The 27,987-nt window shown below is 40.8% G+C and overlaps 1 protein-coding gene and 1 long non-coding RNA gene across 2 annotated transcripts in view; one reads left to right on the top strand and one right to left on the bottom strand.

Annotated features, from left to right (window-relative positions):
• The window catches only part of LOC103473260 (uncharacterized), a 139,215-nt gene that overhangs the window by 96,098 nt on the left and 15,130 nt on the right, over window positions 1-27,987 (bottom strand). The window lies entirely within an intron of this gene.
• LOC103473267 (sodium/potassium-transporting ATPase subunit alpha-1) lies at window positions 4-26,375 on the top strand. Its single transcript, XM_008423374.2, has 22 exons — window positions 4-216; window positions 14,682-14,795; window positions 15,167-15,226; window positions 16,528-16,629; window positions 16,706-16,807; window positions 16,875-16,988; window positions 17,068-17,202; window positions 17,822-17,939; window positions 18,019-18,287; window positions 18,453-18,761; window positions 21,582-21,716; window positions 21,824-22,195; window positions 22,274-22,410; window positions 22,564-22,714; window positions 23,398-23,566; window positions 23,644-23,798; window positions 23,885-24,008; window positions 24,736-24,881; window positions 24,967-25,097; window positions 25,186-25,287; window positions 25,835-25,926; window positions 26,009-26,375. Exons 1-22 carry the CDS (start codon window positions 205-207, stop codon window positions 26,035-26,037), a joined length of 3,078 nt encoding a protein of 1,025 aa, XP_008421596.1. The 5' UTR covers window positions 4-204; the 3' UTR covers window positions 26,038-26,375.

The raw sequence follows: 27,987 nt of genomic DNA, 5'->3' as shown, positions 1-27,987 counted from the left end.
GCGGTTCGCGGGATGTGTGCTCAGAAGGAGTGACACGTGCTGAAGATTAAATAATAATAATAATAATAAAAATAAAACAAATACAGAGCACATCCAAGATTTCATTTTATTTTGATAGATTTTTTTTATTGTACAAATTTTTTTAAGGCGGAGTTTTATTTGACCAATTTTACTTGAAGAGGAGAAAAAATAATCTTAGCAACCATGGGAAGAGGGGTGAGTATAATTTTTTTTCTTTTTAAGAAAAACGAGGCGGATCTGTTCATAAACGGGCAGTTTAAAAGTTTAAACAACATTCTAACAAGTGTCTGTAAATCGATGTTGATCGAAAAGAAGGTGGAGACCACCGCGTTGAAAGATAAGCTGCATTTTGTGTAAATGCCCGCTGTTTCCGTGTTTTAAGCCTCGGTGAATAGAAGCTCCTCAAACTGAGCACATTTGGGGCTGTCTGAGGCGATGCCTGCTGGAGATGTTTGAGAAGTTTTCGTGTTTTTCCGAAAAGGAGGAGAGATGCTCCTTGGGAAAACTGCTCGGTGTCGGGTTACATAACGGGATGTTCTCCGCCGCCTTTGGCTGTCAAAGTTTGTCTGCTTTAGTGGAAGTAAAAGCTGTTACCATTGAGAAAATAACGGGCGTAAAGCGTGGAGGGCAAAACTTTTGGTGCTCCTTTCAAGTGAAAAATGTTGAAAGTAGCTGCTAAACGTGGAAGATGACGCCTAAAATGTAGCAAGTCTTACTTCTACAAGTTTTTTTCCCTTTTACTTCTCTGAAACATTGAGGTGATTTAGTTTGTGTATTCCTTTTGCAGCTTTTTTTGTCTGTTCTGCTTAATGTCAGACTTGTCTGGAGTCCTCTCCTTGTAAGGAGGCTGACCATGACTGCTTTTCTATAGTATTGATTATTTACAGCATACAGAGGAAAACAAACAGTTACGAAAACGTTATTTAATTTTATTTTAATGAAATTTCCCAGTTTAGTGTTTCTCCTTGACTTAAATTTGTCTTTAGGTGTAATTTCCATCCTTCAGATAGTTTCTCTGACCATCCTGCTACATCAAAACCGACTGCTGTCCGTTTTCCATAAACTTGAATCGCCATAAGATGAAACTGATCTCTGCCGCCACACCCTGCCATTCTGCGGAATACAAATTTACCCCCGGTGGGGATGAGGAGACGGAGAAGCAGGTGGTGGCGGGGGGACAAGATCCAGCCGGTCTGGCGGGAGATGTGAAGAAGGAGTTCCTCATTCTGGGCTATGTCTTCATGCTTTCTCATCCTGAGTTTTTTGGCTTCTGCTGCTTGCTCCCATATGAGATGAAAGCCATGCCCTGCCCCCATCCAACATTCCCCCTCTTTCCCACTGCACCCCCTTCTTCTCCTTCTCTGCTTCCCCTCCTTTTCTTCTCTGGTAAATGCAGCCAAATGTGGACGAGGTGGTTGTCTTGTTGCAGAGAAGGATGAGAACTTGTCTGGCTATAATTCAGGAGATCTGGGCTATTGAGTGCAAATGTATGATGAGACCTCCGATGTGCCCCAACCCCCACCTTCTCATTTTTTGGACTTCTGCCTTGTTTTAAATATGAGATTTCCCTCTTCGCTGCCATTTTTGCAGTTTCTTCAACCTCTCCACAACACAGGGCGATAAAAACACTAAACCAAGTGAGCTGAGGGGCGTCACAGGAGGGGGCTCTAGAAAGGGAGGTGTGAAGCAGATGGGTGGAGGGGGTTGAGACGTAAGGCACCAGTTGCCGCATTGCCACTGTTGAGGAACTTGACTGCAGATGGATATAAGGGGAAAGGGCGGATAGTTCAACCCTCCCAATACACTGATTAAACGTAATATTTTCTTTTTTTAAATCCAAGCAGCTGGACGTCTCAGTTAATCAACAGCGTTTTTCAGCTAGAAAAATGTGAAGTGAATCGCTGATAAGATCTGAAACAAAATGAGGGCAGGGTGACACAAGCTGCAGTCCTAGTGCTCAGCAGTTGTAAGAGAAGGGGAGTTTCAAGGAGATTTATTGAATAATTCATACATCACAACTTAATTCAAAAGAGCTTAAATGGCATAGATTTTTCAGTCCTTCCCTCTTTTTTTGTGAAGATTGTTGTTTTTCCTACAGTATGTGCCAAATTTAACCAACCTGGGAATTCAAAGTCGCACTTTAGACGAGGTTAGATTTGGCTTCAGTGGAAAACACTGCTATGGAGGATGGAAAAGCATTAGAATTAATCAGTCACCTGATTTAGCTACCAAAACAAAGTACTGATGCTAATACTCCAAACCCGCATTCCCATCAGCCCTGCTTAGCCCGCTTTAATCCAACTTTAGTTCACTTGCCTAGAAAGTCTGATTTATTTGGGGAGGTGTGAATCTTTAATTGAACTCTAATGCAGACAAAAATGTAAATTCTGGTCCACCTACAACCCTTGGTCTTGGCTTGCGTGAATTCTGGTGTGGTTTGAATGCATTTGTGAATGGCAAATGGGCCAGAGACCGCTCCAAAAGCAGGAAGCGGACTATGGCGCAGGGCATTCTGAGTGAATACAATCAAAACAAACACAAGAGTCCAGTACAAGCGGGAGAAATGACTCATGGTCATTTACTAAAGACAAATCCTACAACCACAAAAATGTTATGCCACTCTATTTTTGTTTACATTTTATGAAAAAGGAAGTGGCACTCAGTGACTTCTTCTGAGGTTTACATGTGGTTCTTGGTGCAGCGCCTCCACAGGAAGGGGGTAGCTTTTCCAAAAGGTTTGTGTGGTGTGTAAGAGAACCACAGCAGCTGGAAATGGAACAAATGTTACAACTTTGGTTCATAATAAAACCAAGTCTAGTGGACTATCAGGTGGGAAAACCTGATGAACTAAAGCAAAGAACTTGGCATGTTTCTAGATTTATTTCCCTTTATAATCTAGAGATGCTCTTTGATGGCGCCTTGTACTTTGAGATGTTTGCTCTTGGAACCTGTTATGAAAGTTGATTGAGCTGGTCCGGACTAGTTAAAGGTAATGGAACTGGTATCTTGGCTATATGGGAACTCTGAACCAGATAGTTTTATTTTATTTGGTTCTTTGGTTGCTCTGAACAAGGCCATGGTGTTGTGGGTTACCTCTGAACTAGGTACAGTCTCTGAACCTAACGTAGCTCGTAAAGCTAACTTTCCAGGTAAAAAAAACTTGTTTCTTGTGTAATTTTTCTGAGCCAGTTGAAAGAACTTGTGTGGCTTGCCTGAGCTAGTCAACAGAACTCTTAGTGCTATCCTAATGGTAAAACTTCCCAACTGTCACTGTGTCAAACCAGTTGAGCTTCTGGGATCTCTCCAAACTAATTACAGGAGCAGATCTCTGGTTGAATGGTATATTTTGTAAAGCAAACCATAAAAAATATTATTGTGGAATTTGTAGAGAATCCATACAAGGCTGCAGTGACCCTGATCTCTGTTGTATTTTTCATGATTCAGTCTGGTTTTAGAAAACTATGTAGAGATGTCCTTGGTTTCTTCATAGAGTTGTATTTTTGTACAGTTGAAAGCTGATGAGAAATGTCCTTGTGTGTAGTTTATGAGTTCCAGAGTTGATTAAGAACAAATAAATCCACAGTAGAACAATCTGCTAAATAAACAGAAAAGGGGAACTTTAGAACAACATGTTCCAGATTAAAGCCCTTCAGCTGCTTATTTTTCCGGGGAGGGGGGTTCCCAACGCAAACTGACAGACCGTCAACCCTCTGGCCACCTCTAATCTCAGCCAAAGGGGCTTCGGACTGGACCTTCACATTTATTTGTTTTCAGTCCATTTACCCCCTTATTCTCTCTCTACCCGTTTTCCTTCACCCATTCTAAAGGATTTAACATTCTTTCCGCTCGGCAGTCATCGTGTATTAACGGGATTTTGTCGCACACTGCCCCTTGTCTGTTTCAGAACACAGTGTACTTCTTTCCTTTTTCTCCCACCTTCATCTGTAGCTCCCGCTGCCTTACTGTTGTGTTTTCATTCATCTGATTGTTGCATCACTAGTCATTGCTTTCTCCTTCTCCTAATTCCTGCCCCTTTCCTCACACAATCTGAGTTGGAAGTTTTTGTTTTGATAAACTGTTTTTTTCCACAAGCCTGTTGCTCAGCAGAAAGTGGAACATTTCCTTTCAGAATGTCAGAAGAACAGGCATCCTCTTCCTCTACTGTTCTACTGAATGAAAATCTCAAAATGTTCCATGACGAATCCAAGAGGTGATACCCTAACCCCTACTCAACTATAGTGTCTATACTCAACTAACTTCAGTGTCTAACTTCAGTATTGCCAATAGGGCAATTAGTAGAAAAAAAGGAAGTGTTTAAGTTTTTGATATTTCCAATTTAAATGCTTTTAAAAATGTTTTCTTTCTTTAATTTTTTTTAAATATAAAATTGTTTTGAAATATACTTCTAAATTGAGAGTGCTTTTATTTAGATTTAGAGTGTAGGAATTACTATGTTAAATCCAGCCATCCATCTAGGTGAATTCAGTCTGCCAATGTTTTTTTCTCCTCTTTGGGAAATCTGACCTTTAGATCCACTTGTTCACCCTTTCCCCATATAAATTTACCTAGAAATCTCCAAGATTGGTTTGGAGATGGGGTATTTTGACAAGTATTTGCATCTTTCTCTAAATCAAACCTGTTCCAATGTTTTTGACTGTATTCGTAGTTGTTGACAGATCTGCTTCTTAACCTTTTCCAAGATTAACTTGACAGGAAACCTCAACAGAAATCTCTTCCAGTGGCCAGTCTGTCCCTCCTTGCATCAATCTTATTTGTTTTGTAGATAGTACTCTGTCTTTCCACAGACTAGTTTTGGATAGTACAGAGTATTATTGTACTGTAGTATTCAAAGTTTTGATTCTAGCAATCAAAAATTTCAAGCTTCTTGGCAGACCTGATGATATTCCCAGATTAGATTGGTTCCCCACTAATGGTGACTCCTGAATTTCCCTTTCAAGTAATCTGTCTAGCTACCATCATTCAGCCATTCATTCTTCAGTACTTCCTATCAAAGCTTCCCAGGTCCAGATTGAGTAGGCATCCAGTTGGTCTGCCTCTTGATCTTTTTTCTAACTGGAGTTGTCAAGAAAATCTCAATGGAACTCCCACCTCAGGAGGAGTCTGTAAGTTTATTCGTTCTTAAAAGCAAAGTGGCTGGTTTACATTAAGAACTTCATTCCAACCAATCCAACTTTGTAACTCCTTTTTTGGCAATTTGTACGGTGTTTTCAGTTTGGATTGGAGAGACAGCCAGTAGTCAGTCATACTAGGGGTGCACCATTTGCAGTTTTCCGACCAATAACCAATCTGTTCAAAAAAAATCTGACTCACCTTTGGTCAGTCAGATGTGACCTGGTGACAGAGGTCAGTCAGCTGTCTCCCATGGCAGAGCAGAAGAACGGAATGTCTGATGTTAGGACCTTTGTGGAGGTAGATGAGATTGGTTGATAAGATCGATTTCAAGTTAAGTGTTGACCAATTGATCATCTTACAAAATTAAGGAGCTGATTTGTTAGTGCATCCCTGGTTATTCTTCTGGATGTTTTCACCTGACTGATTTTGTCTAGAAACCCACAACCACAAGAAGCCCAGTTCAAGAGGTCTGTCCATTCTTTAAAGTTTGGAAAGTGCTTACTCTCAGTACCTCATGTTTATCAGCACTTGTGCTGAAAATGAAAAAAAATGTTGAAAATGAAAAAAAAAAGAATAAAAAAAAGAGAGAATCTTGAAAACTTTGCTTACAAGCAAAGTTTTTAAGATTCTCTCTTGCAGTCCTTCCCATTCTGGATTTTCTAGAAAACTGCTCGTTTTACTTCTTTGCTTTGCCTCGTTGGGATTTCTACAGAAAACCTCAACAGGAATCCACCTGAGAATTAATCTTTTTACTACCTACACTTTTAGCAGTACAAAGAGAAAATGGTTCATTCTTCAAAGACCAAATTCATCCATTGATCTCTCCACCCATCCTGAAAGTGTAGGAGGCAGTTTAAGACTTTGAGGTCAAGAACCTGATTAATCTGTATTACTCTTTCTCTTTTTGAATATTTGGTTGTCAAATTCAAGGCTTCCAACTCTTGGAGGAAAACTTGGAAATAGTAATTTAAAAATTGTAATGCAAAAGGACAACTTGGCATGGAAAACTCAACAAATATTTCCTTTTAAAGACTTGTAGAACAGTCAACTCTGTTAAAGTCATATAAAGGTAGAGTGAGTTTGAGTTCTTGATTTGTAGGAATTTAGTTTTCCAACAGGTTTCCAGAAATATCTTTCTCTCTCTCTCTTTCTCTCTCTCTCTCTCTCACTCCCCCCCCACCCCCCACCCGCTCAGGAACAATTGGAAACTGCAGAGGACGTGAAAAGAGTTCTAAACAGTGTAAATTAACACACTCCTTTTTCACAGTTTGAACAGAAAAGATTTGTTGGAGGAAGTGGGAGAATGATGGAGGGATAGACGTGGGAGAGTGGACATGGGAAGAAAGGGGTAATAGTTGTTGGTAGCAACTGGGTCAAGTCCCAGAGTTGGTGTGTGTTGGAAGTGAGCAGGATACAGTTCAATGAGCAGCTTGTGTATCTGGCTGAACACCCTGGCACCAGAAAGGGGCGCCAACAGGAATCCTGCCTGGAAAACGTGAGGCACTTCCAAAATTCCAAGCAGATGCTTTCTTCTGACTCTCAGCGTTCAGCAGGTTGATCTTCCAGACCCGAATCATTCCCGTCTTTCTGTCCAATGCCATTGAGCAGGGGTCCTCAAACTTTTTCATGTGAGGGCCACATAACTTTTCCCTTGTCTGGTGGGGGCCGGAGTCAGTTTGTAACAGAAAAAGTGTGATGATTGCAGGAGTGCCTAAAAGTAAAAAAAAATTCTTGTTTTCCAGAAAGCACAATCAAATAAAATCAAATAACCCTCTCTGGGTTCTTCACAGAAAAAATCCAGGGAATAACACTATTTATGAAATAAATACCGTATTTTCCAGACCATAAGCCGCACCGGACTACAAGCCTCAGATATCTCTGCCGCTCTAGGTTTTCCACAACAATGCAACGTGCAGCAGAGGGGGGCGGACACCCAAAATTTGAGTCATAAAAGGTCAATTGAATATCACTTTTATTATGGTTGAAAAAGAAAAATTTGCCATGTTTAGATTTAACTGAACTGATAACGGTAGTTTCCGAACGGTAACTGTAACGGTAAAAGTGCTGATCCTTCGTGTCTGCTACTAGCATGTGCTAAATGAAAATGGGCGTCGTCGTCTTCTTCTTGCTCTTCTTCTTCTTCTTTAGATTTCAACGATGGCTTGCATCCATTGTTGTTGCACTACTATCTACTGGATCCTAATATCTATACCTCAAATTCTCATAATGATCCCAGTATTATTTTAAAAATTAAAAAATCTTTTTCCCCTCAATGCTATTTAACTGATCAACAACATTCTCAAATTTCAATTCCCTATTGAAACCTAATTCCGTTTTAATGGGCGCTTTCTTCATTTATTTCCAATTTTGACTTCCAATGATTCACTTCTTGCTAAAGAGCCCCCTGGTGGTTGAAGAAAAATCCACATATAAGCTGCACCGGGCTATAAGCCGCGTGGTTCAAAGCTTAGGAAAAAAAGTAGCGGCTTATAGTCCGGAGAATATGGTATATGAAAAAAAATCTAAATGCTCTCTGGTATTGTTCAGGGGGACGGACCAAATGTGGAGGCGGGCCGGATCCAGCCCGCGGGCCATAGTTTGGGGATCACTGCTGTTGAGGTTTCACAACACAATCCAGTTGTTGGAGAAGTTAACATTATTATGAAGGATTTCTGACTGTAAACTCCACTAAGAGCATCATGAGACCAGAGTGGCTGAAAATGGCAGATCTCCAGTAATAAATGGCTTGTTGGTATTTGGATGAAGCAGGCCACATGCATCAGGTCTTAACAGTCACATGAACTGGGTTCTGAGCCCAGTGCCTGTGCTGTAACTGCAGGACGATGGAAGCTGCACAAAGAGCCATTGTTGGGTGTAAAGTAGGCTTCACCAGAAGATAAAACACTTCTTTAATGCTCTATTCTTTCCATTTCATCTTCTTGTCTTTCATCTTTTTACTCTTTTCATCCAACATTGTCACCATCTCAACATCCTCATAACTTCCTGACTTTTTCTCGATGCTCTCCTGAAAAGGCCATGTTGTCTCTTATTTTAATGGAAGCGCTGCATGAAGAAAACATTTGTATTGGACTATAATAACAGACAAAAAAACTGGATTGGATAAATTTGTCTGAATTTTATTCCCACATGGCGATTGTACAAAAACAGGCAAGAAACTGTTGCTCCATTAATTATGACAACACGTATGTCAAAATTATTCTAGGCTTAAGCAGAAAATGTATGTATATTTTTGGAGGTTTTAGAGAATAAACTCTACTGATGACCTCTTATATCTGTTTGTTCCAGTCATTTAAAATATAGTAATTTTTTTCGCCCCCATTTTTTTTTTTTTTTTTAAATCTATTTTAAAATCAAAATGCTTTTTTGCTCAACATTGACCAAATGCAAACTTTGGCCCAGTTTTAATTCCTAAAACAATCCAATCAGAAGAGAGCTTGTTCTGTTATGATTAGGTGAGGATCTAAGACCTGAATTTCTAGCTTCATTTTCTATTTTCTATTGAAATGAAGTTCAGAATAGAAATTAGATTCCTGTAAAAACATGAGACAAATTCTTCTGTTGCAAGTTGGTATCTAGAGAAAAAACTTCTCCAGTGCATAGTGTATTACTTAATTATTTAACTTTCATCTTTTCACTTTGCTACCATGACTGCTGTTGTGCTTTATTGTAACAGACCAACTTCAGGTTGTGCAGGATTATGAAATTAGGAAAAGTATTTCCTATGTAGTGTAGTTGGTGTGATTGGTCCATGTTTAAATGGTTTATGATGTAAAGATTTTGGAAAATCTGCTATTGACTGTTTGCACCTTTTGGTCTAAATTTGTATCCATACATTTCAACACTAACATTCACCTTTTGACTGACACACAGGGACTGTCCCTTTAACTAGGACTGTGTCACATGGTACATGTCTGCATTACACTCAGGATTTGAGGGGATTTCTGTGGTCTTGGTTCCTGGAAGGTGATTGGTTAACATAAATATGAGTTTTATTCTGACTGTAGTTTAGTGGGTCTTAATCTAAGGAGTGATGATGCAATGTTTCCATGATGGAGGCCACTGAGCAGAAAGCATGCCTGCTCTGCTTCTGCTGGTTGAATGTGGAGCTCAGCCGTTTTTCACGGTTTACATCTGTTTTAGTGACGGAGGCTCTGATTGGTTCAAAAGTAACTTCTTGCCTCCTTGTGGGAAAGCTTGAGGAAGGTGATTTTTAAATTTTTTTTCGCACTGCAGAAATGCAAAATCTTACCAAGAATTTTTGGTCAACTTTCTAGTGCCAATATCTTTGTTTGACCTTTTTTCAACTGCACTAGCTTACAAATAACATTTCACCAAGATGTAAGAGCTAGGTTTAAGTCAATAATTCCTTAACCCTCGCCTGGTAGCCTAGCTACCAGGCGAGGGTTACCTAGCTACCTGGTAGCCTAGCTACCCGCTAGGCTACCAGGCTAAGCATTGCTTATTTATTTAAGTCTTTTTAAAATGTTTAAATATTTTAAGACTTTATATTTGGTGTTCAGGGAGTAATCTTCAATCCTTGAACAGCACATAATTATCAAGTGATATTTTCAAATTTCCTGCCAAATTTAAACATTTTGTAACTTAAAAACACATCAATATTAAAGAATTATTGACTTAAAACAAGCTCTTGTATCTTGATTAACTGTTATTAGTAAGTTAATTGTATCTTATTTCAAGTGTACTAATATATTTGCAGTAGAAACTAGAACAAAATTACTTGGTAAGGGTTTTGTGATTTTTGCAGGGTAAATGCCTGCTTGGAAAACCAAACTGTTTATGTGTTTGAAGGATTTTACTGAAGTTTTCGGAGCTAATCAGCAACATTACTGGACTGATTGCATTTCAGAAATAACTGAGAAATGATACAAGTTTTAACAGATCCATCCATCCATCCATCCATCCATCCATCCATCCATCCATCCATCCATCCATCCATCCATCCATCCATCCATCCATCCATCCATCCATCCATCCATCCATCCATCCATCCATCCATCCATCCATCCATCCATCCATCCATCAAATATCCAACCTTCATCAAAAGGATGGACCAAAAAGATGGATGGATATAATCCATCCATAGTTTTGGTTTGTCCACCATCCCTGTGTTTGTCCACGGTTTGTCCATCAGCCATCCATCCGGGCATAAATATGAATTATTAAACCTTTTAAGGAACAGAAGGTCCTAAAGTAAACAACAGTGCTCTCTGAGAGCACTGCGACAGATGTAGAATCATCTGAATGTGATGAGTCGGGTTTGATCCAGTCAACATGTGGATGATGGGCCCCAGGGCACTCGGCGGTCCCAAGCCAAAGATCAGGCCCAGTGTTTTCCCAGCTTGGCCTGCCGGGGTGTTTGTATGTGTGAGTGAGCTTGGATCACACACAGCGTTCTGGGAAACTCTGTCATCTGAAGCCCTAGAAAAACAATATTAGTTAGCATTTTCCATGACTGGGCCGAGGACAGGATGTCCATATTTTGTCATTTTCTCACCCAAATAAGTAATAGAGAAGAACATGGTTGCAGGAGCCCAGCTGCCTCATCAGCAGTCCACTGGCGTTCCGCTAGCCCTGCTCCCCTGCTACCAGCCTCACACCTCAGCTACCTGTTAGCTGCTGAGTTATTGATGAGCCTTAACTACTGATCGATGTTAGCATCTGCAGCTACTGGCTCCCATCAGCCTCTGCCTACACTGGCTCTGCTTGGACCCAGACCCCGACACCAATAGAGACGGGTTCACAGAGAAAGTTCTAGAACAGTGTTTCTCAACCTTTTTTGGGCCAGCGCCTCCCCTAGCCTTTATCCAGGTCCCTCACCGCCCCCCACCAAAGAATTTGCAGGCTACTTTGCACTGACCATGATTTTATCATTAATATTACCATCACTATTGTAGATGTTTTGATTTTTATGCTTGTTTCTGTATTTATCATCAAAAATAATTTCCCAGAGAACAAAAAAGTCATGGGAATAGAAATTATTTTCACAGGTGTCTACGAAAAATGCAATGAACATTCAAGTTAAAATTGGTAGGCCTAACGGCAGCCAATCGGAGTGGAAGAAATATTCTTGTTCTGTGCCATTTTCTAGTTGTTAAATCTTGCACAAAATGACCAGATAAAAGATTAACAACATGCCAGTTTAAACTTTGAATTATTTGCAAAACAACTGAGCTTTGCAACATTAAAACATGGATAGAACTGTAACTACATTAATCATAGCTCTTCTTCTCTTCAGTGTTTCTGTCAGTTTCTGGTGGTGCAGCTCTGTGCTGCCTTCAGGAGAATGGGACATCAGAGTATCATCTTCACCCACATGACATTTATTGTTCAAACCAGAGCTTTCAGTGGAAAAACAAAAGGTCCAGGTCCTTATAATGCCATACAAATATGAGACAGAAACATGGATTATATCTTTATATAGACCTATTGATTTATAGATTAATAGTTTCACTGGACAGAAATTACAAAGAACAAATCTGGCTCTTAATAAAATCCTAATGAGTCAAATTGAAAGTGTCATGGAGTCACTGAACAGCCTCATGACATTAACACTGACATGAAAAATAATATTGAAGAAATAAATATATCAAATCTAATTAAAGACATAAATAAGTGATCTGTTCTTTACTGTTATGGTCTGTAAGATATATTTATTCTTAGTACTAGATGTGGTCTCAACAAACCCATAACATTTCAACAATATTATTTTACCTTTTATGTGGAAATGGTGTCTGTTTATTCTTGCCATACAGACCTCTGTATTAATTATTGCTCGAAAGGTCTTGCAATACCAGTTTATTCCTCTGTATTTACTTTAGTTTCTTAGTTTATTCTTGCATTTTGTTCTTCATTCATTTCCATTTAGTTTCATTTGATTAGTATTATCCTCTTAGTTTATTGCTATGTCCACTTTAGTTTCTTTCCTGTTGCTAAATTGATTTTATCGTTTATTGATGCTCACCTTCGTGATTTTAGCTACCAGTAGCAGGAGAACGGAGCTGCGCCAAGAAACTAACAGAAGCTAACAAACACTGAATAGAAGAAGAGCTGCCATCGATACAGTTGCAGCCAAGCATGTTTTAATGTTACACAAGACAGTTTTACCAAGTTGCTCAAAGTCTAAACTGGCATTGTTGTGCATTTAAGGTGTAAAGTTTACCTTTGACCAAACGCCCCCCAAAGGCATTGCAGCGCCCCCTGCCGTCCTCTGAACGCCCCCTGGGGGGCGGTACCGCCCACATTGAGAACCGCTATTGTAGAGTGTTATTTTGTGTGTGATTTTAGTTCCTCGCTATATCAATCATACATATATCTGGAGATCAACTCGGGCTGAGGCAGTTGGGTAGTAGAACTAGGAAACACTGCCTCCTGCAGGTTGGAGTTAGCATAGCTTAAACAAAATAGTTTTGAGCATTTTGTGGAAATTTTGCAATAAATTCTATTATGCATTAGTATGAAAAAAGGCAGGATTCTGTTGATTTTTGTGTGATTTTGTGTATTTATTTATTTTTATAAAAACTATAGGGCCTGACCAGTGTGATTCCTAACCATGCATCCATTTCCCACAGCTACTCAATAGATGACTGTATAATAAAGCTCTCAGGAGTGTTGGGCTGAGGTGGGTTCAACCACGGGGTGCAACGTGACTCTGAGCCATAAGCCACTTACACCAGATCATGACAACAAACTGCCTCAATGATGCCATTTGTCCACTTCTAATGGAAATCACCATTATTCACCATCATTTGAAATTATTTACTTTATTTCTAGAGATGCCCCCTCCCATTTGGATGCTGATATCCCAATCATTTCCCCACCTTGTTGCTAAAACTGGGATAATAAACTCTGCTTTCCAGTTTTAGATGTGACAACACAAGGCGTGTAAACCTCTGAAATTTGTAGTGGTTCTCAAAGCAGTTTATTGGCCGACCATCTGCTGCTGCCTAAAAAGCAACTCTAAGCTCATTATAGTGGTCTTATTGCAGTGTAAGATATAGACTGGAGGTGTTAAGACAAACAGAGCGAGCTAATCGTCTCATGCTGGAGAAATAAAGGTTCTTTTAAATAGGCCAGGGGTCAGTTTCAAGCTGTCGAAGTAAAGTTCACTAAAAAAATTGTCTTTTTCTTTCTCACAGCTGCTTGGAAGGAGGATCTGTGTTGGAGGCTTTGTTGCTTTGTCAGCTGCAGGGACGGCTGGTGATAAGGAAGGACGTCTACAGGGAGACAGCAGGGGATGGCGGGAGGACGGCAGGGGGACAGGGACAGACAAGAGGCAGAGTGTCGCTTTGTGTCTCAGCTGATTGTGTAATGGTGGATGTCAAGTGCTCAGACAGTCACAAACCAGCTGGAAGTGTTTTCAGTGTTGAAGGAATACGGTTTAGTTTAAAGCTCCACCACCTTCTGTCAATTGGTGACAGATCGTCACTCTGAGACTTGGAGTTGACTTGGTCAGTGCCTGTTTAACATCCTACAAGAATCAGGGTTTCCCCAAAAAAACCTGTTGAGTCTGGAGGTAGGGGTCGCTAGAGTGGTACGTCAGCGGCCCACTGTGTTTTTGTGTTTAAAATTGTTAGAAGTTACAAAAATGAGCAGGTATCATAATTTGGAATTATGATTTGGATGCAGTTCTAGCACCCTCTCGCCCTGGACATCAACTATAAACCTAGCTTAATCTGTCTTCCTGGTCTGGTGTTAAGAAAAAAAACTTGCTTAAAATAAACCGACGATGCTCAGTGGGTAAACAAGTAAAGCCTGAAGGGAAACCCATTTTCTATTGTTTCTTTCTGTTCGAGTGTAATTAGTATTTCTGTACTCTATGGGAGACGAGAAAAGCCTTACTTAAAATATGAAATAAACTCAAAGGACCCTGATGGTTCCTGTGTCAGGGTTCCTTTCAGCTGAACTTTCTTATCCTTTTAAGGCTGAGATTGCAAAATAATTCTGCTGATGTTCAAAAACTAAACAGATGGTTCTCTTGTGAAACTATATATATTCAAAAGGTATTTCTTTGAGCGTAGAGCCACTGAACAAGGGTTTGTTTCCTAATAAATTGGAGCGAACACAAAGTGAATGACTGCAATAACTATTAAAACTGTTTCAGAGGAGATGAACAACGAAAAACAAAAGCTCGTGGCCAGGAGTACCTTCTATAGGAAAGACGTAGAAGTTTATTCTAAACCCAGATCGCCCCCAGTACTCAACACTTTTAGATTACAGAATGATGATGTGACAGGGATAATTTTACAACAGCTGAGGATCATTCAGATCAATAGCTATAATCACATTCTTTCAAATATTTAGCAAAACCATGTGAATTTCCAAAGCCCCACCAGAGTCCCAGCTGAAACCTGAGCAGGAAGTCCATCTCTGCTGCTGCAGGTCACTCAGTAGAGGCTGTCGTCGTCTGCACTCAATGCCGTGATGTGCATCCTGGACAATACCAGGTATGACCCCACCTGATTGGTCTTTATCCTCCGTGTTGCCAGGAAGGACGAGAGCAGTATGAGCTGGCTGCCACCTCGGAGCAGGCCGGCAAGAAGAAGGGAAAAGGGAAGAAGAAGGAGAAGGATATGGATGAACTGAAGAAGGAAGTGGACATGGTGAGTGTCCTGCTTCGGCAGGATGCCTTCCTCTGATTGTTCAGGCTCTTTTTCAGTTTGTCACATCCTTTATGTTGTAGCTTTTCTGTTCCTGTTAACTTTCTCTCTTGAGATCAAAGAAAATAACACTAAGAGCCTGTTTAACATTTAATGTATTTTTTCCACTTCAATTAGATTTAATCACATCTTAGTGGACTGCATGTTGAAGGTGTTCCGTCTCCTTCTGTCCATTTAAACCAGTAGATGTTGTCATAGCTTCCGTCTTAAAGGTGCTTACTGGAGAAAAGAAAGGTCATCCTTCAACGGACTCCAAATGTCACGGGCGTCAGCCATATTGGACCCAGACATGAACACTTTGTCTCTCGTTGCAGGACGATCACAAGCTGAACCTGGACGAGCTCCAGCGCAAATATGGGACAGACCTCAGCAACGTGAGTGAGACAAATGTCCCACATGTTTCTTTTTAATCTGAGGTTTGCAATAAAAGTTGGAAGAAACCAAAACTTTTCTTTCTGAAAAACTACATTAACTAAAACTAAGGAATGTGAAAAGTTTAGAGGAAAACTTAAGAGGTTAGTTAAGTTGGGATGCACTGACTTCTAAAAAGGTTACAAATTGTTAAATCTTAAGGATGATAAAGACAAAATTCAACCTGTTATTTTAACTCAACAGTTTCATGAATTTGCACTTTAGCATTAGCTTCTGTTAAATACTGTGTTGGCGTAGTGCTTTAGCAGTAGCAGGATAAATGTTTATGATTAGCAGTTTGGTGTTAGTGGAGCTGCTGATTATTGTTAGCAATTTAATGTTGGCACAGCTAACTTTTTAATTAGCCTTTACTACCCAGAAACATTTAATGACTTTTTGTGCCAAGTCTACTGCGTTGTGAATCCGACCTGCTGGCCTCGTTCCATGAACTACTGTAATGAATTGTATTGGTGAATATTGGGATCTGATCGAAATTAGCATTTCTATGTAGAAGCTAATCAAATATGTAACCTGTTCAGTGTTTGATTCACAAAGGGAATGGACCTTGTAGAACATAGACCTTTTCCCAGTTCATCATGTTCATGTAGAAGTTTTTCCGCGTCTTGCTGCTGAAAGCCTCCTGACTTGGCTGTACTGCTGGTCATGCAGGACGGATAAAGGAGAATAGTTGATTGGTGGCTCTAGTTGGGGTCTCTGCAGACTCAGCATGCCACCCTCCAGCCCTTTTGTGTTGATGGTATGTTCAAAAAACAAAAAACTCTCGTTATGTCATAAACAGAATTGTATCCATTTTTGATGTTTTATGTTTCACTGTTTGTTTGTAGATGTTGTCAACATTGTGTTGTGCTATTTTAAATGATTATCACTTCACTTTTTTAGAGGTACTGTTTAAAAGCCCATCCAGGGACAAGTGCTGCTGCTATTGCACTATGATGCAAACATAGGACTGCTGTTTTGTTCAGTTTGTCTACGTTGATCTGTGTCTGTCCCTATCAAATAAACTTAATAATAATGTTGTCCCGTCCTAACCTCCCTCTTCCTTCAAGATTCTTCCTCTTGCTGCAGATGAACCCTGAAGCCCTGTTTCTCCTGTTCATGCTGTGTTGCTAGGCAACAGCAGCACCTGCTGTCCCCTCTGGACCCAACAATGTTTCATTGTGTTGTAAAGAGCGATGATGATACGTACTAAGAACGTGACTTGAGGGTTTCTCGCCATGTGTGACGTAACTCTGCTGCCTTCAAGGGTCTGACTGGAGCCAAAGCTGCTGAGATTCTGGCCCGGGATGGCCCCAATGCCCTCACCCCCCCTCCCACCACCCCAGAGTGGGTCAAGTTCTGCAAACAGGTGAAACTAGATCCCTCTGGTCAGAGACCTTAGAGTTCATTCCATTTATTGGTTCTAATCCTGTGACTTCCTGTAGATGTTTGGCGGTTTCTCCATGCTGCTGTGGACCGGAGCTGTCCTCTGCTTCCTGGCCTATGGGATCCAGGCTGCCATGGAGGAGGAGCCCGCAAACGACAACGTAGGAAAACCTCCTTCAGATCCTGAGAGTATCCCTCTTAAGAGCTAACAGCTGTATTTGTCTGCAGCTGTACCTGGGGGTTGTGTTGTCTGCTGTCGTCATCATCACCGGTTGCTTCTCCTACTACCAAGAGGCCAAGAGCTCCAAGATAATGGATTCCTTCAAGAACCTGGTCCCTCAGGCATGTCTCTGTTAGCATAGCATTCATCCATGTGTTCATGTTACTGGGAATGTGCTAGCTGAAACGTGTGGTCTTGCAGCAAGCCCTGGTGGTTCGCGACGGAGAGAAGAAAAGCATCAACGCCGAGGAAGTGGTGGTCGGTGATCTGGTGGAGGTGAAGGGTGGAGACCGGATCCCAGCTGACCTCAGGATAATCTCTGCTCACGGCTGCAAGGTTGATGCTGCCACTCTTTCTCTCAAAACCTTTAAGAAGCAACATTTGACTGAACCTGTAGCTTCATAACCCCAAAGCAGAGAAACATCTGTTTGAAATAATAGTGACTTTGAAGTTGAGCTTGAAATATCAAGTCTGGCTTTGATTTTTGCTCTTTGAAGCAGCTGGAGACTTGGTGAGTAAAGCAGCATCCAGAGGATTTCATCTTTTAGTGTGTCCATCCAGTAAACACTTTTAGGCCAAACTCCACACTCTCCCATGAGCTCCAAGTCCTGGTTAATGCTTTTAAATGAAAAATTACAAAAGTGTCCAAATTTAAAGCAGATTATTCTGTTAAGGTAGAATCTGGAACAATGGCTTGATGTGAAGAGAAGAATGGATGCATAAAGGATGAGATGGAAGGATGACACAAAAGATTAAAAAAAAGGATCATACATATCCAGACTTTTCAAATGCTTAAATAAAATTCTATATTTTTCAGACTAAATTGGAACCCTGAAGGTCACTGATTAGGGTCCTTCCTGATTTGGTCAAACAGGAAGTTGATTCTGTCTCTGAAAGTGAACCCTGTGTCTTTGTTTCTTGTTGTTCAATCTAAATGTGTGTTCTGGTTTCTCAGGTGGACAATTCGTCCCTGACAGGCGAATCAGAACCACAAACTCGTACTCCAGACTTCTCCAATGAGAACCCGCTGGAGACCCGGAACATCGCTTTCTTTTCCACCAACTGTGTTGAAGGTACAAGGCCAGACGTCTTTCAAGCACTTCACCAACTTTTATCAGTCAGCTTAAGTCAAAGATGTAACCCTGGTTGCAGGAACGGCTCGCGGCATTGTGATCAGCACCGGAGACCGGACTGTTATGGGCCGGATTGCCACGCTGGCCTCTGGACTGGAGGTGGGACGCACACCCATCTCCATTGAGATTGAACACTTCATCCACATCATCACTGGCGTGGCTGTCTTCCTGGGTGTATCTTTCTTCATCCTCTCCCTCATCCTTGGCTATACCTGGCTGGAGGCTGTCATCTTCCTCATTGGTATCATTGTGGCCAACGTTCCAGAAGGTCTCCTGGCTACCGTCACTGTGAGTCTACAAGTCTCTTTGTCCTCTTCTCTGCCAATCGTCAAGAATATTCAATCAGTGAAGAGTTGCTTTTTGTTTCCAGGTGAAGAAATCCATTGTTTCCTCTTACCTGATAATCTTCAGTAATATCCCATCAGTTTTGATTGATCTGGTTTTTGTTTCCAGGTGTGTCTGACTCTGACTGCCAAGCGTATGGCCAAGAAGAACTGCCTGGTGAAGAACCTGGAAGCTGTGGAGACTCTGGGCTCCACCTCCACCATCTGCTCCGACAAGACCGGCACCCTGACCCAGAACAGGATGACCGTGGCTCACATGTGGTTTGACAACCAAATCCATGAAGCCGACACCACTGAGAACCAGAGTGGCACCTCGTTTGACCGGAGCTCGGCCACTTGGGCGTCTCTGGCCAGGATCGCTGGACTCTGCAACCGAGCCGTCTTCCTGGCCGAGCAGAGCAACTTTCCCATCCTCAAGGTACAGTCCTCTTCTACTTGATGGACTTCTATTCTCGTTAAATAGTGACCTTGTATACTGATTAATGTTTTTGAACTCAAATGGATTAAAATAACATGGGGTCAGACTGCTTCTAAACATTAAAGTAGAAGAAAAATAGATATTTCTTTGTTTTTACACAAAGATGTGAAAAGTGTGGGTTTCTGTTCTGTCTTGATTCAGATTTCATCCTGTAGAGATTTAGAGGTGAAGCCCAAAAGTCCTGCAGTGAAAGGAGCTTCTGCAGAGCATTGACACAACCACAGGGGTTAACACTTACTTATTATAGAACATAAATTATGTAACGTAATGTAAATTGTCAAAATTAAATTGGTGCTTGAGAATTGTAGTGTTTCAAAAACAGATGTAATTAGAATTGAAATCTGAACTACAGCATTAACTTCCACGAAATACCATGTTGTAGTGCTATAGCATTAGCTTCTGCCAAATACCATGTTGGTGTAGCATTTTAGCATTAGCTTCCACCAAATACTGTGTTGGTGTAGTGCTTTAGCATTAGGTTCCGCTCTATACCACATTGGAAAAGCGCTCAGAGTTGGTGGAACTAACTTTTTAGTTTACGTTGTCTACCAGCAGATAACGGGAAAAATGTAGTCTTGGAAATGTTGAATTTTTAAACAAAAAATCAGTACATTGTGGTAATCACAAATAAAACACAACTTCCTAATAAAATACTCTTATGTATTACAAGTTATGTCTTGCATTGTAATCAAACATTGAACAGAGAATTTATTTAATCTTTTTAAATTTAACTATAGCAGTGGTTCTTAACCTGGGTTCGGTCGAACCCCAGTGGTTCGGTGAGTCGGTCTCAGGGGTTCGGCGGAGCCTCTGTCGCGGAGGTAAAGACACACTTGTGTGTCTTTACACACTTCAGGAGAATGAGACATCAGAGTATCATCTTCACCCACATGACATTTATTGTTCAAACCAGAGCTTTCAGTGGAAAAACAAAAGTTTCAGGTCCTTTTAATGCCATACAAATATGAGACAGAAACATGGATATATCTTTATATAGACCTATTGATTTATAGATTAATAATTTCACTGGACATAAATTACAAAGGACAAATCTGGCTCTTAATAAAATCCTAATGAGTCAAATTGAAAGTGTCATGGAGTCACTGAACAGCCTCATGACATTAACACTGACATAAAAAATAATATTGAAGAAATAAAATATATCAAATCTAATTAAAAACATAAATAAGTGATCTTTAAGTTCTTTACTGTTATGGACTGTAAGATATATTTATTCTCAGTACTAGATGTGGTCTCAACAAACCCATAACATTTCAACAATATTATTTTACCTTTTATGTGGAAATAGTGTTTGTTTATTCTTGCTATACAGACCTCTGTATTAATTATTGCTCGAAAGGTCTTGCAATACCAGTTTATTCCTCTGTATTTACTTCTCAGTTTATTCTTGCATTTTGTTCTTCATTCATTTCCATTTAGTTTCATTTGATTAGTATTATCCTCTTGGTTTATTGCTATGTCCACTTTAGTTTCTTTCCTGTTGCTAAATTGATTTTATCGTTTATTGACGCTCACCTTCAGTAATCTCATCACCTGCTGCGCCGCCTAATCGTCATGATGTGCTTCACATCATGTGTTGATTTTTTTTTTCACTGTTCAGCGTCGGATTCTCTGTTTTTATGCCATAATTCACATCTAGTTCGTTGCTCCAGTTTATGTCCCCCTTCTCCTGTTTCAGAGTTTTGCGCAATGTCTTTTTTTTTTTGTCTTTTTTTTTTTTTTTTAAGCCCCTACGGTGCAGGGCGATCGGGAAGAGTATCGATGGGGAAAAGGCAGACTGACATAAACCTTTTAAAACAACGGAAACAATGTCTGCATTCTGATTATTGAAATTTAAAAGTGTTGCTGTAAGTGGTCCGTTTCATACCGGACCACTTACAGCACTGGTATTAACGCTATAAAATGAACGCTCTCTATTGTGGTATCACCCATGGTGGGATTTCTTGATTTCTTTATTTAAATGGGTTCATTTTTCAGAGGGATACACAGTGAGGGTATCATGATTTTAGCTGCCAGTAGCAGGAGAACGGAGCTGCGCCAAGAAGCTAACAGAAGCTAACAAACACTGAATAGAAGAGCTGCCATCGATACAGTTGCAGTTGCATGTTTTAATGTTACACAAGACAGTTTTACCAAGTTGCTCAAAGTCTAAACTGGCATTGTTGTGCATTTAAGGTGTAAAGTTTACCTTTGACCAAACGCCCCCCAAAGGCATCCCAGCGCCCCCTTTTTGTAAAAATGTCCGCCAGCGCCCCCTGCCGTCCTGTGAACTACTGCCCACGTTGAGAACCGCTACTCTTGAGTCTGCTTTTTTTGTAACCCGTTTTATAGCATGAGCGTGTGTGTGTGTGTGTGTGTGTGTGTGTGTGTGTGTGTGTGTGTGTGTGTGTGTGTGTGTGTGTGTGTGTGTGTGTGTGTGTGTGTGTGTGTGTGTGTGTGTGTGTGTGTGTGTGCGCGTGCGTGCGTGTGTGTGCGCGCGTGCGTGCAAGATAATGACAAGTAAATGTCTGTCTGCCATTATAATTACCCCTTTGTCTGTCACGACTCATTGTTTTTCTTTAAGTCTCTATTACGTAATGTATGGAGGGTAAACACTGTAATTATGACTGCAAAAAACCTAAAATAAAGTTTTTCCTGAAAAATGTTACACACTGTAGATTAGTTGAATTAAATCAGAAGGAAGTAGGAAGATGGAGACTTCATGTCACTGATATTTCTGATGATTTTTTTGTTAAAAAGCGAGATGTGGCTGGCGACGCCTCGGAGTCTGCTCTGCTGAAGTGCATCGAGCTCTGCTGTGGATCGGTGGCGGAAATGAGAGAGAAAAACCCCAAAATAGCAGAGATCCCGTTCAACTCCACCAACAAGTACCAGGTGTGACATCAGAAAACTAAAATAAAATTATCTTTCAAGAACCTTCAAAGCTTAAAAACAAAACATGGAAAACATGACATACTCAGTCTGTCTTCTGTCATGATCAGCTCTCCATTCATAAGAACTCTGGAGCTGAAGCGGAGTCCAAGCACCTGCTGGTGATGAAGGGAGCCCCAGAGAGGATTCTGGACCGCTGCGCCACCATCATGATCCAGGGCAAGGAGCAGCCTCTGGACGACGAGATGAAGGATGCTTTCCAGAACGCCTACCTGGAGCTAGGTGGTTTAGGAGAAAGGGTTCTCGGATTCTGTCATTTCAACCTGCCTGATGAGCAGTTCCTGGATGACTTTGCTTTTGACACGGACGAGGTGAACTTCCCCATCGAGAACCTGTGCTTTGTCGGCCTCATGTCCATGATTGACCCGCCCCGGGCCGCTGTGCCGGATGCTGTGGGCAAATGCAGGAGCGCAGGAATCAAGGTCTGCGACATTTTAAAACCAAATGGAGTCATTTCACGTTCAGAACATAAATAATGATTAAAACCTGCCTTCCTACAGGTAATCATGGTAACGGGTGATCATCCAATCACAGCGAAGGCCATCGCTAAAGGCGTTGGCATCATCTCTGAAGGCAACGAGACTGTTGAGGACATCGCTGCACGTTTGAATATTCCAATCAATGAAGTTAATCCAAGGTACTTTTATTGGAAAATGTAATAAGCATGTAGAAGCAAAAACTCTGGGAAAACCTCAGGGTCATGTTCTTGGTCCCAGTTTGTTTTAAATTTGACTTAAACTTTACTGAAATCGGATAAGTAACGACCTGATGCAATAATGTTTTCATCCAGGGATGCCAAGGCTTGTGTTGTGCATGGAGGCGACCTGAAGGATCTGACCCCAGAGCAGCTGGACGACATCCTGAAGTACCACACGGAGATCGTTTTTGCCAGGACCTCACCGCAGCAGAAGCTCATCATTGTTGAGGGCTGCCAGAGACAGGTAGACATGGACATGCTGGAGTCTGGCTGGTTATGTGGTGGTTTTTTTTGTTTTTGTTTTTTTCGAAACAGTTGAGAAATGTGTGTAATATTTATTATTGGCCAAGGCGGCTATATTTAATTAGAAAAAAATTGGAAGTTAAAAATGGGAGAGTAGTAGGAGAAAGTAACAGAGTGAGGGATGGAAGGCAGCATAACTACATGCAGCTGTTTATCCTCAGGATAAACTAATCTGCTCTACAAATATTGGACATAATATTCAAGTTTAAACAGCAGTGTGCCATACAAGGTGTATTCTATTGTACTCTTCTGTATACTTTGAGGACAAATTTTTTTTTTTTAAACGGACACATATTGGAGATCAGAGACAAAACTTTCATAATGAATATCAATCTTTATCAATAAAAATATAACATTGTTTTTATTATTATCTCTAAAATTAGTCAAGAACAAACGGTAGTGGTTGGGTTGAAGGATTTTCTTCAGATTTTGGTGTTGCTGAAAATATTATCTGGAGCACATAACCTCTGCTTGAGTTACTTATTTTCCTGTTTTATGAGATGAATTAGTTTCTGTTGATCTGATGAACTTCCAGTTTAGTTAACATGCTTTATCTAACTCTCAGGTTATTTAGCAGCTGCAGCTGAATTATTCTGAAACCACAGGACTCTGCTTCCTCTACAGGGAGCCATCGTCGCGGTGACGGGTGACGGCGTCAACGACTCTCCAGCTCTGAAGAAAGCCGACATTGGCGTCGCCATGGGAATTGCTGGGTCCGACGTCTCCAAGCAGGCGGCTGACATGATCCTGCTGGATGACAACTTTGCCTCCATCGTTACCGGAGTGGAAGAAGGTTAAAACATGTCCTATAGGTGAATCTTTCACCAGGCTAGCAGAGGGCTTTAGTCAGCATTTTCTCTTCTCCATCAGGTCGTCTGATCTTTGACAACCTGAAGAAATCAATCGCCTACACTCTGACCAGTAACATCCCCGAGATCACCCCCTTCCTCCTCTTCATCATCGCCAACATCCCTCTGCCTCTGGGCACTGTCACCATCCTCTGTATCGACTTGGGAACAGACATGGTAATGTCCTTCTCTCCGCCCTGCTGAAGGTTCTCTGATGCCCCCATGCTCCAGCCTTTGGCCCTGACTGCTGTAACTTCCTCCAGGTTCCTGCCATCTCCCTGGCTTATGAAGCAGCTGAGAGTGACATCATGAAGAGACAGCCTCGAAACCCCAAAACAGACAAACTGGTTAACGAGAGGCTCATCAGCATTGCCTATGGTCAAATCGGTAAATAGACGCTTCTGAAACCGAGGTTGTCTTCTGCAGTTATCTGGACAGTTTATCTGTCTGGGCTGAGATAACAAAAAGAGTAACACAGAATAAAGGGACCAGCACTGATATAGAAGTCTGCTTCAAATGTTAATTTAAATAAAGCCAAGAAGAACTTGTAGACTGAAATTTTCAGCTATAGTAAAACATATTTTTGTTTCCCCTTTCAACGGTATTCTTATCACATCTATCTGTTTAAAAACAGTAATGTTTCAGACATCATTTTAGCTTCTGAAATTATTTTTTTTGTTTTGTTTTTTTGTTGTTGGAGAAAAATATAGTTTTGCAAAAAAAAAAAATTCTCCTCTTCAATTTAAAAATGCTAAAATTAAATGTTATTGTTATTGGTTAGCCCTGCGACAGACTGGCGATCTGTCCAGGGTGTAACCCGCCTTCGCCCGGAACGTTGGCTGGAGTTGGGCACCAGCACCCCTCCTGACCCCACTAAGGGAAAAGGGCGTATAGAAAATGGATGGCTGGATGTTATTGGTTATTTCAACTTGGTCATTTAAAATGTATATTATTGAATTAGACATTTAATGGCACATTCATTTATTTCATGTCATTTACCTTAAGTTTCACATCTCTATGATTCTGGAAGCCATTTCACAAGCTTGTGGGCTGAATGGTTGATGCTGAGTGGACAGAGTGTCTGAGCAGCTTGTGGTGACCTCTGACCCTGCAGGAATGATCCAGGCGCTGGCCGGGTTCTTTACCTACTTCGTGATACTGGCTGAGAACGGCTTCCTGCCCTCCACCTTGGTGGGGATCCGGGTCAACTGGGACAACAAGTACATCAACGATCTGGAGGACAGCTATGGACAGCAGTGGGTCAGTGGCTTCTATCTGATGGGTGGAGCCAGTGGACAGTCCAGCTGCATGTCTTTCTTAAATCTGGACTCTGCTTTGGTTCCAGACCTACGAGCAGAGGAAGATTGTGGAGTTCACCTGCCACACGGCTTTCTTCGTCAGCATCGTAATCGTCCAATGGGCCGACCTGATCATCTGCAAGACCAGGAGGAACTCTGTGTTCCAGCAGGGCATGAAGTGAGGAAGAGCACTGAACTCTGGGTAATTCCAGAGCTGAGCCAGGACCACGTGTGGGATGTTCTGACTTTCTGTTTCTGTGTTTCAGGAACAAGATCCTGATCTTCGGCCTGTTTGAGGAGACCGCCCTTGCTGCCTTCCTCTCCTACTGCCCAGGCATGGACGTTGCCCTCAGAATGTACCCTCTCAAGTGAGTACTTGTGTTTTCAGCCATATAGGGTTTATCCAGGATTCCTAGAGTGAGAGTCTGGAATATGACTGCAATATATTTCAGGTCTGGAACATTATAGAAGAATAATTTTTCAGGCTAATATCTATCCTACTGTTCCTTCTTTCTTTTTTTTCTTCTTCGTTCCTTTCCTTTTTTCCCTTTTCCTTCTTTTTTCCCCCTTTTTTTACTTTTCCTCTCTTTCGTTTCCTTTTTTCATTTTATTTTCACTTTCTTCTTCCTTACTCATTTTCCTCCCCTTGTTCCTTTCTCCTTACTTCCTTTCCCCCTTTTTTAATTTCTTACTCATTCCATCTTTCCTCTCTTCTTTTTCCTTCCTCCCTTGGCCATGTTTTTCAAGGTTTCCACTGAAGAAATCCATGGAATTAATGAATTTCCAAATGTAGCTCTGTACTTTACTCTGAGTTTTCCTATATGAACAGAATGAGTCTGGATTGTTGTGTAGCAAAGCTGTCACACAGAGCTGCAGCTTCCCATTCATCTAATCTGTGCGTTTGTGTGTTTCCAGACCCAACTGGTGGTTCTGCGCCTTCCCATACTCCCTGCTCATCTTCATCTACGATGAAATCCGTAAACTGATCCTCAGGCGCAGCCCGGGAGGCGAGTCTCTAACCTTTCTTCAGTTTTTCTTGGTTCCTTCTTTGGTTTCTAACCTGAACTTCCTGTTTCCCATCTTCTCCAGGCTGGGTGGAACGAGAGACCTACTATTAAAGACCCACAAATCCAGTCCGCTCGCATCTTGTCCTCCACTCCTGTCTTTGCATGAATATTGTCTTGCTGCTCGGAATAAAAAATTTTAACCTCTGACAAATAAATTGGAACATGTTTTTATATTAGGGAATGCTTGATACTACTTATTAGATCAATACTCGGATGAAAAATGCTGATGATGATGATAATGTTGATGATAAATGATAATGCTAATGATGACATGAACACTGAACATTGACATGACTGTGTGCCTTGTTTCTGAAACAGGACCAATTTTATACATGTTTTTAACAGTTCTGAACGTTCAATAAAAATGCACTCGAGTCAGGTCCCAAAAATGCCTCCTGTCCTTTTTTTATATTTATTTATAAATGTCTTGCTTTATAGCTAAAGCTGCAAGGATTTGCCTGCTACATTTCCTAAAAAACGGGTACTTCTTAGACTAGAAAGAAGATTAATGATGGAGGACTTTAGAAAAAAAATTATTTAATATAGGCTATTACAGGAAAACTCTGAGTAAAGTATTTGTATTCTTTTATTTTAAAAACGAGCAAGGTGTGAAGCTGAAATCCCACCCACGTCAAAAAAATCCAGCAAATAGTCTGAATGGTTAGTGCTCCGTTTGTGCAGGTTCGTGCCGTTAAAAATTTTGTTTGTGCAGCTTTCGTTTTTGAGATATTGAAAGTGATCATTTTGGCCGATGACGTCACGACATCAGCCCCCCATTTTGCTAAAAAAAAAACCAAAACAAAGTGGGCTACTTTGTTAGTGCTCCGTTAGTGAAGGTTTGTGCCTTTAAATTTACCGCAGCGAAGTTGTTTTCAAGTTGGATATTGGATATTCGAGCTCCGCGGAGTAAGCGGCGCTTAACTCAAGGTTGATCCGATATTTGAACGCTAATTTCGGCCCGCCGTTCTCTACCGTTCCCTCCTCAAACGCTCGGAGGTTCACGGGACTGTCAACAAATTGCCGAACCAAACACTCCTACATATAAACATATTTTTTTAATATTACAATTAAAAGTATTAAGTGTGACTTAAAAATTCACTAGAGAACACTTGAGTTTCGTGTAGTGAAAGAGCGTAGAAAACATACGCTCGCTCTACCCGCATTTCTTATGAAAAGGAAGTAAATTGTCCTTTCAATGAGTACGCATCTGCCGAAAAATATGAAAACTAGGTATAGGTTACTAGGAATTTTGATGTAAATTTTGACATATAAAGCCTTTCAATAATCAGAAATTCAGATTTTTATCTTTTATGTCATGAAATTAGAAATAAAAACTAGAAAATCACACACTTTAAAATACATTTCTTTATCATTTCCACCGATTCTCATCCAGACTTCATGGAACACTAAAACTCAAAATATGCTCTTTTTTTTATTTTAATTTTATTTTTTTTATCTTGATAGTTTTGCTTCTAATTCCCAAGGTTTCTCTGACGAACATGATTCTTTTGATCCTGGATAAAAGTTTGAGCACTTAGGAGTTTCATGACTAACATGCTAATGATTCCACATGTTCAATACGGAACTCAGCATCGTGATGTGAAAATAGACTCATCAAAGAATGCAGATGCACTTATTGACACTTATTTACACTTGGTAAATAAGTGTCATTATTTACCAAAGAGAAATCCTCATTTGTCTTTAAGTGTCAAAAGCTCTTAAAAGACGAGACGCGACTCATCTAATTACCTTCTTGATAATGACAAGTGATTTCATAACATTTAACAAATCCAATATATTCCAGAGGAACATTGCTGACTGCTGACTGGCTGTTTTCAGAAAGTAGATGAAACTGGGACATTTCAAACAGAATGATGAGCAACGCAGTGATTGGAGGCCGGCTTGCCTCTGTTGAAGTCAAAGTGTTTGGGCGTGTTTACGCCACCAGAAACTAGGTCACTGAAGATGCTGGCAGAAGCTGCAAACTCAACTCTGAAATGG

The sequence above is a fragment of the Poecilia reticulata genome, chromosome 2 (assembly GCF_904066995.2).
Source record: "Poecilia reticulata chromosome 2, P_reticulata-male-v2, whole genome shotgun sequence".
NCBI classification, from domain to species: domain Eukaryota; kingdom Metazoa; phylum Chordata; class Actinopteri; order Cyprinodontiformes; family Poeciliidae; genus Poecilia; species Poecilia reticulata.
Note: the sequence above shows the minus strand (reverse complement) of the source record. Positions and strands in the feature narration are given on the sequence as shown.

What these genes read in the sequence shown, in the direction of transcription:
- LOC103473267 (XM_008423374.2), top strand. An exon ending in TCAAGAACCTGGTCCCTCAG is followed by an intron (nt 16,989 to 17,067) that starts GCATGTCTCTGT and finishes GTGGTCTTGCAG; the next exon opens with CAAGCCCTGGTGGTTCGCGA. An exon ending in CATTGCCTATGGTCAAATCG is followed by an intron (nt 24,009 to 24,735) that starts GTAAATAGACGC and finishes CTGACCCTGCAG; the next exon opens with GAATGATCCAGGCGCTGGCC.